This window comes from Pezoporus wallicus, unplaced genomic scaffold, assembly GCF_028554395.1.
Source record: "Pezoporus wallicus isolate ANWC-B61680 ecotype Strahan unplaced genomic scaffold, APGP_CSIRO_Pwel_v1 contig_8512, whole genome shotgun sequence".
Taxonomy (NCBI): Eukaryota; Metazoa; Chordata; class Aves; order Psittaciformes; family Psittacidae; genus Pezoporus; species Pezoporus wallicus.
This window is the reverse complement of record NW_026635168.1, coordinates 1,529,139-1,540,194: the sequence shown is the minus strand read 5'-3', so window position 1 is coordinate 1,540,194 and position 11,056 is coordinate 1,529,139. Positions and strand designations below refer to the sequence as shown.

Sequence of the window (11,056 nt, the reverse complement as noted above, 5' to 3'; positions counted from 1 at the left end):
TGCTCCTAGGGCAGAGGCTGTGAGGTGCAGCATAAGCTCACTTCATGAGGGCAAGGGCTGTGCTGCTCCTGGGGGGTCTCCCCTTAGGGGATGTGTTGACTTCCCCCCATGTTGGCACCTCAGCACCAGCCCCAGAGCCTGGAGGAGCCCTGTACTGGTAAGGCTGGGCTTGCTCCTTGGTGAGCACGCTCCGGGAAACCTGGCCTGGGATCTGATCCCAAGTGTCCTGTTACAGAAGAGATCTCACTTGGTTTCAGCAGTGGGAAAAGGTTTGGGTATTTAATGCCAGTGTAAGTATGGCAAAGCTGGGATTTTTGCTTCAGATGGGGTTTTTGGGCTTTTCCCAGCACGTTGTCTCTTGGAGTTCTAGAGAGCTGTCACCATTTCTTTAGTGGTGGTGTGGGGTCTGTACCTGTATAGTCAAGGACATGCAGCTCTCGTCATCTAGGTGTTTTGTTATACCTGCATCACTGCTTGAGAGGACATACAGACAAAATCACTTCTAAAGCACGGCTAAAGGTATAAAAGTATTTGTGTGGTATGAATGATTGTGCTCAGACGATGAAATCAATATACAGAAATTCCGGCTGCGTATGCAAAATGCCCTCAAAAAGATGTTTTCATCAATAAAAATTACATGGATACACAATGCCAAAGCTCATTGTGTCATTCAAGTGCATGTGACATTGCTGCCACTGATTTTTGTTCTTTTCTCCCAACTTCAGGAAGCTGAGTGTAAAACCCATAACAAATCCTCAGTACTTGGACAGTGTCGGGAATCCAGCTGTTAATGGGCTCTATGACTTGGCTTTGGGACCTCCAGACTCCAGAGAAGTGTGTGCAACTTGCATGCAGAACTTCAGCAACTGCCCTGGTCACTTTGGCCATATAGAGTTGCCCCTGACTGTCTACAACCCCCTGTTTTTTGATGTATGTATGCTGGGGATGGTCAGACTGCACATTTCACTGAAGTGCTTCATGCGGGTGTTTTTTCAAAGGGTCATCTTGTAAATATGAAAGGATTCTTGGCTGTAAGGATAGGTGTCCTGGGTTCAGCAGTAGCAGTCAGTTTTTCTCCTTCTTGGTAGCTGGTGCACCACTGTGTTTTGACTTTCAGCCTGGGAACAGTGCTGATAATACCGATGTTTTCAGTTGTTGCTAAGTAATGTTTGCCCTGACCAAGGACTTTGTGAGTCTCATGCTCTGCCAGGGAGGAGGGGAAGCTAGGAGGAAGCAGAGACAGGACACCTGACCCAAGCTAGCCAAAGAGGTATTCCATACCACAGCACGTCATGCCCAGGCATGGGTAACTGGGAGTTACCCGTAAGGACACAGGGTCTTCCGGGTCAGACTCGTTTCTTGGCGGGTGGTATTTGCCTTATTTTGAAGGGCCATGAAGATGCTCAGGGCTGGAGGAGCTCTCCTATAAAGACAGGTTGAAAGAGCTGGGCTGGTTCAGCCTGGAGAAGAGAAAGCTCCTTAAGGGGAGACGTTAGAGCAGCTCCAGTGCCTAAAGGGGCCCCAGGAAACCTGGAGAGGGGATTTGGACAAGGGCCTGTAGGAACAGGACAAGGGGAATGGCTTTAACCTGCCAGAGGGGACACTGAGATGAGCTCTTAGGCCGAAGCTCTTCCCTGGGAGGGTGCTGAGGCACTGGCACAGGGTGCCCAGAGAAGCTGTGGCTTGCCCATCCCTGGCAGTGTTCAAGGGCAGGTTGGACACAGGGGCTTGGAGCAACCTGCTCTAGTGGAAGGTGTCCCTGTCCATGATAGGTTGGAACTGGGTGAGCTTTAAGGTCCCTTCCAACCCAAACCATTCTGTGATTCTGTAATCTAATCTGATTGTAGTTTTTAGCTCTTTCTGGAGTCTGAGGAGTGGTGCTATTTGGAGAGGAAGGTTCATCTGGTCTGTAACAGGGACCTGGGCTGTGATGAATTTCCCTCCTGAGGGGCTGGTCTCCTTGTTCACAGTAGCTGGCTCCTGCATAGGTTGCCAATTGAGACTAACCCCTCACTTTCAGAAGACTGAAGTTAGTATGAGTTCCATCCCACTTCTAGTCTTGTCCCACCTTTGCAGTAAAATACTTCCTTTCACCAAGGAATAAAATCATGTAGGAGTAATTCCAGCCTTCAGTTGTGTGCAGAGCTATGCTGCATAATAAAAATCAATGATCTCCTCCCAGAGCTGGAGGAGAATATGATTGCATGAAGAATCTTGAGGGACACTGATAGTAGAATCATAGAATAGTTAGGGTTGGAAAGGACCTTAAGATTGTCCAGTTCCAACCCCCCTGCCATGGGCAGGGACACCTCACACTAAACCATGTCACCCAAGGCTCTGTCCAACCTGGCCTTGAACACTGCCAGGGATGGAGCATTCACAACCTCCCTGGGCAACCCATTCCAGTGCCTCACCACCCTCACAGGAAAGAATTTCTTCCTTATATCCAATCTAAACTTCCCCTGTTTAAGTTTTAACCTGTTACCCCTTGTCCTATCACTACAGTCCCTAACGAAGAGTCCATCCCCAGCATCCCTATAGGCCCCCTTCAGATACTGGAAGGCTGCTATGAGGTTTCCACGCAGCCTTCTCTTCTCCAGCCTGAACAGCCCCAACTTTCTCAGCCTGTCTTCATACGGGAGGTGCTCCAGTCCCCTGATCATCCTCGTGGCCTCCTCTGGACTTGTTCCAACAGTTCCATGTCCTTTTTTATGTTGAGGACACCAGAACTGTACTTGTGACTGGAACCTTTCATTTCACTAGTGTTGAGTTTTGGGTACCACATTGTCCTTTATAGAACAAGCATAAGCCATTAGATGCTGTAATCACAGTGCTATGTAAAAGCAGCTTTGATCCCAGAGTTGCTATAGATATGAGAGGCTTTTCCTGTATCTGTTATTTAGACAGCCTGCAGATAGTTTGTCTGCAGATCATGTTTTGCATATGAATTTGTGTGGTTGTAAGAATTATTTCTTTTCCCCAGTCCAGTTCTTTAATGAGTCTGGTTTCTCAATTATAGCAGCACCTTCTTTAAATTAAAACAAGCTAGGAAATATACCAGGATAACTTTTTTCCCCTTTTCTTTCCAGAAACTATACTTCCTCATTCGAGGTTCTTGTTTAAATTGTCACATGCTGACATGTACTCGAGCTGTGGTTCACTTACTGCTGAGTCAGCTGAAGGTTCTGGAGAAAGGGCTGCTTCATGCTGTCCATGATCTTGAAGTCATTCTGAACAGGGCAAGTACTGTGTAATTCCCCATTCCTTTTTGAGGGGGTAGTCCTGTAACTGTAGAGCTATCCCAATTTCTTTTCTTTTAATTTTTTAGTATTCTCTTTCTTGTAGTTTTTAGAGCAATGCGCAGATGCAACAGGTTCAGAAATTGAAGAAGAGTTAAATCACCACGTCCAGGAAATACTACAGACTTATCAAATAAAGGATCAATGTTCAAATGTAAGTACAGTCAGTGCCTTTCCTGAGATCTTGGGTTCTGTTGTCCTAAAATAGTGATGTGCAAGAAAGTCTGTCTTTGTGTAGACTCCAGATTTTGTTGTGGAGTTCTGAACTGTGTTATACTTAGAGGACTTTTGGAGTGAAATGGCTGAAATTAAGCTTAAAAAGATTTGATTTCCTATTAGTTTAACTATTAGTTTCTGGAAAGTATGCTTTGTGTAGGGAAATGTTTTGATGGTGCAAATTTCATATAAGAATAATGTGAAACTGCTGTCAGTACATTACCTGTAGATGTTGGTACTTCTCTGTGGGTTGCTCCAGCTGTTTGGAGCACTGTTGCATCCACCAAATCTGCATGATTACTCACACTGAGATATTTCAAGAAAGTTTTGTAATTGATTTTTTATTTCAATTTAAATGCAGTTTAATGCACATTGTTAGTTAAAGGAAAATATTAGTGAAGAAGATATTTGACGTTCTAACATCCTGGAGCATATTTGTTCATAAGCCAAGTTTAATTCCTTAATCACTGGTTTCAGAGCTAACCTTAAGCACTGTGTAAATTATACAGAAGTAATTTTTCTCTATCTTTTACCTTCTTAAATCACTTTAGAGAAAAGCTTAAAAATTCAGTACTGCCTTGAAAAATAAAGTCTGTTTCTGAAATAAATTGAAAAAGGAGGATGGTGAGCGCTGAGGGGTGTATGTTTCCAGCAAATATGGGAAGATGATGGAAGAAGAGTAGGGATCAAGGCATGAATTAAATAACTACAAGGACTTGTGTACATTGATACTACATCATGTTTGTGTGGATAATGAACATAATTGTGTGATGTTTAATGAATTTTTCATATCAGATGTCTTCATTTATTATTTCATTATTTTAAAGTTGGTTTTTTTTCTTCTTCTTTATCAGGTCAAAAATGTTTGTGAGTGTAGAAATAAACTAGTAGCACAGTTCTGGAAAGTACATATGGGTTCAAAGAAATGCCCAAGCTGCAAGTAAGTTTAACTGCATGAGGAAGTAAAGTTAACTATTGTGAACATTTGTTTTAACTTTTGTCCACCTTCCCTGGTTTTCTTGTTTTTCCTTGAAGATCTAGGAGATCACTAGTGCGAAAAGAGCACAACAGCAAGCTGACAGTAGTCTACCCTTCTACAGTGCGCCGTAAGTCAGGACAAGAAAGCATTACAGATGAGCCAGCAGGTAAAATGTTTGTCTTCTTCTCAAGCATATTTGCACTTACCTTCCTGTATTTAAAATTCCTAGCTATGCACTTGTGACTCCTTTATAAAAAATGGACATAAACCAGGAAGCTCAGCAGAAGAGGAGTACCTATGTCATGGTTTAACCCCATCTGGCAGCTAGGTACCACAGAGCCACTCACTCACTCCCTCCAAAGTGTGATGGGGAGGAGAATCAGAATAAAGGTAATATCCATGGGTTGAGATAAGAACAGCTTAGTAATTAAAGCACAATATAATGCTCACACTACTACTACTGAGAATGGAAAGGGAAATAACAAAAAAAGAGATACAAAACTAAAAACCCTCAACAAACAGCAGGGGTGCACAGCACAACTGCTCATGACCTGCTGACCAATACGCAGCCCAACCTGAGCAGCGATCCATCCCTTCCAGCTAACTCCCCCCAGTTTATATACTGGGCATGACGTGCTGTGGTATGGAATACCCCTTTGGCTAGTCTGCGTCAAGTGTCCCGTCTCTGCTCCCTCCTGCCTTCTTGTGCCCGTCCTCACTGGCTGTGACACCACTTTGTTAATTACACAAAGTATTACATATTCTGAAATGGGATGGACTATACAGCTACATTCTGCATAGGCTGTGTCATGGTCACTCATTGGATTGAATCTTTGAGGGAGTACTTTTAACTTTGCCATTGCTGCTTTCGTGTTTCAGGGATTGAAAGGTTTTCTATGGGAAGGAATGGGGCACTGAAGTTTCAGGGTGGAAAAATCTGGATTTATGGACCTTAGCCAAAGCAAGAATAGAAAACTTCATCTGAGGTCATGGGAGAATTGCTCTTTGTCAAGTTGTGTGCTCTGGCTTCCCTGGACACAAGGTTCTGCTGGCCTGCAGGAGGAGTGGAAACTGAGACTTGATGTCTCCAGCTTGTTTAATAAAAAGGATCTTTTTGCTTTTTGCTCACAAATCCACTTGTTTTCCTTCCTCCCTGAAATACAGCTAAGCCAGACTCTAACTTATAATATAGATGGCTTGCTGGTGATGCTGTTGTCTCATCCTGTTGGGTATTTCATGGGAACCTTGATCTCACTGGTAATACTTGAATCCCACTTCTGTGTTCCCCAGCTGCAGGCTGACACTTGATTTCTATGTTGGTCAGTGGATGAGATCACTTAAAGAAGGGGTCCATCTCACCATTAATCAAATAAAGCATACACTTCAGATGTTAAAGCTGAGCTTTGTTTCAGTTACTTACACTGATATCCATTAGTCACAGAAGTGGCTTATTTTTTCCATACTGAAAGAGCTCTTTAGTTCATTTCATCCTCCCAGAGAGATTTATTTTGATTATTCGTTTTATTACTTTTCAGTTATTGATGAAAGCCAGTTCGGGAAGAGGGGATACCTGACACCCATGACTGCCAAGGAATATATCCTGGCTCTGTGGAAGAATGAAGGTAATGGTTGTTAAGAGCAATGTTACATTGGTTTCTATATTATTTAGTGGACAAAGTCTGCAGATGTTCCCTTGTGAACTCCTTATGAAGTCTTTATCTTTTGCCTTAAGTGCTCCTGGCTGCAAAATAGATGGTGTGGCAGAAGGATTGGTGGCTAGTGACTGTAGGGAGCTGGATTCAGTGAATAGTTTGATGAGCTATTCTCAGATTGTGGCTCCCCACAAATCACAATTGTGTTTATAGAGAATTTGATGCTCACATGGTGCTGCCTCTAATATAATATGGAGTGCGTAAGGATTCTCCAAGGGCTGGAGCACCTCTCCTATGGAGACAGGCTGAGAGAGCTGGGCTTGTTCAGCCTGGAGAAGAGAAGGCTCTCGGGAGACAAGAAAGATGTCCCTGGAGAGGGACATCTGACAGGGGCATGTAGTGGTAGGACAAGGGGGAATGGCTTTAACCTCACAGCGGGGAGATTGAGAACAGGCATTAGGAATAAATTCTTCCCTGTGAGAGTGCTGAGGTGCTGGCACAGGGTGCCCAGAGAAGCTGTGGCTGCCTCATCCCTGGCAGTGTTTAAGGCCAGTTGGACACAGGGGCTTGGAGCAAGCTGCTCTAGTGGAAGGTGTCCCTGCCTGTGGCAGGGGTTGGAACGGGATGAGCTTTAAGGTCCCTTTCAACCCAAACCGTTCCATGATTCTATGAATCACCACTGGTTAAAGACTGAGAATGGATTTAGTGGTCTCTTCTTCTGAGTTCCCTGTACTCTGAATCTGTCTGCAGTTGCCAGGAAAAAACAAAGCAGTATCATGTACCAGTCTGGGCTTTTGGATTCCCAAACAAGTAACAGTGAAAATGAGTTTACCTTTCCTTATTGTATCTTTTTAGGCTTCTTTTTGCGGCATCTCTTCCCTGGGATGGATCCCAATGAGAGTTCTGAGTTCAGCCCAGACATGTTTTTTTTGGATCTACTTGTGGTACCACCTTCAAGGTAAAATTTCCCCCCTAAACCTTTGTAGAAACCACAGGGTTTAGCACATACTTTTTGCAGGAGTTGGAGGTGCAAACACCTGTACTACAGATACTGCTCTGCTAACGTGTTAGTGGAGTGTTAAATACTTAATACTAAAAACACAGCATGATGATAAGTTTCATAGTAACTTCAAATGAGTTTGTTAAAGGACTAAAATACTAATTATGAAAAAATGTATTTTAGTATTAATATTTGAAATCATTATAGAATACTGTAACTGTGTAATAGTGGTGGAATTTCTTAGTAAGGAATCATTCCTCTTTTATGACTATCCCAATGGAATATATGCATTTTTAAATGCTCACTGTTAGTTTATAGGGGTTGTTTTTCATGCATAGAAGACTTGGCTTAAACAGGGGAAGCACAGGTTAGATATAAGGAAGAAGTTCTTTACTGTGAGGGTGCTGAGGCACTGGAATGGGTTGCCCTAAGAAGTGGTAAATGCTCCATCCCTGGCAGTGTTCAAGGCCAGGCTGGACAGAGCCTTGAGTGACATGGTTTAGTGTGAGGTGTCCCTGCCGTGGGATTGATACTGGCTGACCTTAAGGTCCTTTCCAACCCTAACTATGCTATGATTCTGTGAATGAGGTTTAACATGCTACTTCTCTGTGGCTTTAATCTTCTGAAGTGATTTTGGTCTCCTATAGGTACCGTCCCGTAAATCGCGTTGGAGACCGACTGTTCACAAATGGTCAGACTGTGAACCTGCAGGCTGTCATGAAAGATGCCAGAATAATACGGAAGCTCTTGGTTTTCATGGCAAAGGAGCAATGCCAGACAATAAAACTTACGGAAGAACAAATCCAAGCAGTAAGAGTTGATGGTTATATTAGTCTTTGCTTTTTGGATGTGTGGGTTGAACTCAGGTAGGCTCCTATTTAAACTGTTCCCATAACAGTTGGAGTGTGTAATGCTGGAGATGTTCTACATAGGTTCAACCCTCCCATGTCTCTTTCTGCTCACCCACCTGGTGCGAAGGGAAGAACATTTTATGCAGACTCCTTTAGTCATGGATTTTGTATTAGATTACTGTATATGAAACACAATGGGCTCCTGTTACAGGAGAATAAGATACGTACAGTACAAACAGCTCACAATAACACTTTTCCGGCATCTCATCACTAAAAAATGATGGGAGGGGGAAACCACTTTATCTTGTATGCTTAGTAGAGTCATTTGTGATCGTGGTTATTTTTGACTGTTTATGTCTAAATAGAACCAAGAAGTTCACAAATTAATCAGTAACAAAGCTTGTTTGCTACCTCCCAGTTGACGTGGTCATATAGTAGTAAACAACCATGCCTCTTTTCCTATTTGTTCATCAGTTGTTCTATTGAAGGTTCTTTTATACTGCACTTAGTTTCCCCTGAACTTAGTTTGCATCTGGAATGTAAACCAGTTTGAAAACATTGTTAGTTACTCAGCATTTAGCCAGTAGGTGGAGGCATGTTCTCAAACGTGACAGTCTAATGTGTTTCATATGGGACTGATATATCAACTTTTTAGACTATTAAAACAAAGTGATGTGAGTGATAACAGCTCTTGGATTTACATTATTGTTACCTAAGAATAGAACTTTCTGGTAGCAAAGTGATTCGTAGCATGCACTTACTAACCAGTAACATCTGATTTGGAAAGAAGACTGTCACCAGGAAATAATGGGTTAGGAATCATCTTTTGAAATCCCACTGGTATATGTAGCTGTGGTCTTTGGAGATCTTGTCTCAGTTTGTAAAAGCTTGACAGCCTGGGGCACTTGGTTGCATTCATTTGAAAGTTAAGCTGACATTGTTAATGCTTTCTTTTATTTATTTAGTATCTTGAATGAGGTGCAAAATAGTGGCCAGTGTTTCATTTGCTATTTAATACATATAACTTCAGCCTAGTAAACTAAATAATTATTATCATTTCAGCTAGTAAAAAGAAGGCATTTTTTGTCAAGTCTAAGTTTCTAATTTCTGTTCCTGTAGGAGACACAAGAGAATAATGAACCTCTGGACCGTTCTGTGCTGACAATGATTCCAGGCCAGAGCATTGCAGACAAGCTGTACAACGCTTGGATTCGTCTTCAGAGCCATGTCAACATTGTATTTGATAGTGATATGGACAAACTAATGACAGAAAAATACCCTGGTATTCGTCAGGTGGGTAGCAGGCAGAATCTTAGAGATTCTGGACTCTGTGTCACAGAGTTAAAATGAGAAATTGGTGGAATATGAAATAAGTGGAATATCTGTGGTTAGTACATAGGCATTTTCATGGTACTCATTACAAATATCTGGAGAGTCTGTCTGCAGATATTACAGAGATGTAACAGATGTTGCAGTGATGCAGCAGATGTTGTGTGCTTTCATGTTTTAACCATTAACTTCTGTTCTCAAAGCTCTTGGAGAAAAAGGAAGGACTGTTCCGTAAGCACATGATGGGAAAGCGTGTGGATTTTGCTGCTCGATCAGTCATTTGCCCCGATATGTACATTGGTACCAATGAGATTGGCATTCCTATGGTAAGAATCAACAAAGGAGTGTTTCTTTTTGGTGCAGCTGGGGACTGAACTATGCTGTAACACTCAGCTACATAGCAAGCAGCTGAAAATGTAGTGATTTTTTGATTCCTCTAGACTCTTTGCTCCCCAGTGTGTCATAGCTGTGTGTTAATAAAGAAGTATTGAAGAACAGGAAATTCTTACCATTATACTGAACACCACATTTGGGAAAGAGGATTCAAGAAAAGCAAAAGCTGTACTTGCTTCCTGGGATTATGAATTAGTGCAGATTTTATAAGTAGATCCTGTGTCTCCTGTGGTCTTTGTACAGAGTCTCTTGTGACAGGTATGGCAGCCTTAAGAAAAAGCCGTAATAAGATCACCAGCTTAATTCATCCTTAATGATTTTTAACCACAGAGAGATGACAGCAAGCCTGAATTTGAGTTTTGCATTACATTATCTTTTCTGCTTTCATGTCTGCAAACAGTGGACCTGGTGATAGTGCACCATTTTCCCTGTATTTGTCAGTTCATCTGTAGAATCTGAAATCATCCCTTCATTTTTTACTTGCTAATTGAGTTTTCCTTTTCTACTGCAGTAGAAAGTCATGAAAAGGACATAATTCTATTCTTATGGTAGAGGATTTTCAAACAGAAATGTATTTATTTGGCATGACAGTAGATTGAGGAGATGCATCCAGGAGCTTAGAATAATCTGTGTTTACATTGTATGAGTTAACATTTGACACTGGTTTATTGGTGACTTACTACTGTTTTAAGCCAAAGTTGAACAACTTCTCACCTGTTTTCCTTCCTCCCTAGGTATTTGCTACCAAACTGACTTATCCACAGCCAGTCACTCCTTGGAATGTCAAAGAGCTGCGGCAGGCTGTCATAAATGGCCCAAAGGTTCACCCTGGGGCCTCCATGGTCATTAATGAGGATGGATCTCGTACAGTGTTGAGTGCGAACAGCCTGACCCAGAGGGAAGCCATAGCTAAGCAGCTCCTCACTCCTTCTTCAGGTGCTCCCCAGTCAGGGCTGAAGATTGTGAGTATGGCAAAGGGCTTGTCAGAGCCCTCCTACATCTGTGGTAGCTTTTGTCCTCGCTTGTGGTTCCAATGGGCCTGCTCACAAAGACCCCCAGGGCAGAGTTATCTTGCCTTTCGTAGGTGGCCAAGGAAAAGTTGGGGGTGTTAGGAAAGTTAGGAAAAAAGGTTGGTACTTTTTAAATGCTAAAACCCATTTTTCTATCCTGAATATCACATGGATAGCTGAGAAAATTGGGGCTGTTCAGCCTGGAGAAGAGAAGCTGCGTGGTGACCTCAGAACAGCCTTCCAGTATCTGAAGGATGCTGGAGAGGAACTCTTCATCAGGGACTGTAGCGACAGGACAAGGGGTGATGGGTTAAGACTTGAACAGGG

General features: G+C 42.6%; 1 protein-coding gene across 1 annotated transcript in view; it reads left to right on the top strand.

Moving 5' to 3' along the window:
- Positions 1–11,056, top strand: part of POLR1A (RNA polymerase I subunit A) — a 35,969-nt gene that overhangs the window by 1,051 nt on the left and 23,862 nt on the right. The window contains exons 2-12 of the mRNA XM_057410135.1: positions 726–930; positions 3,090–3,239; positions 3,346–3,453; positions 4,370–4,455; positions 4,551–4,660; positions 6,030–6,116; positions 7,002–7,104; positions 7,794–7,956; positions 9,117–9,290; positions 9,530–9,652; positions 10,454–10,681. Of these exons, the coding sequence (XP_057266118.1) occupies positions 726–930; positions 3,090–3,239; positions 3,346–3,453; positions 4,370–4,455; positions 4,551–4,660; positions 6,030–6,116; positions 7,002–7,104; positions 7,794–7,956; positions 9,117–9,290; positions 9,530–9,652; positions 10,454–10,681 (1,537 nt within the window). The remainder of the gene's footprint in view (positions 1–725; positions 931–3,089; positions 3,240–3,345; positions 3,454–4,369; positions 4,456–4,550; positions 4,661–6,029; positions 6,117–7,001; positions 7,105–7,793; positions 7,957–9,116; positions 9,291–9,529; positions 9,653–10,453; positions 10,682–11,056) is intronic.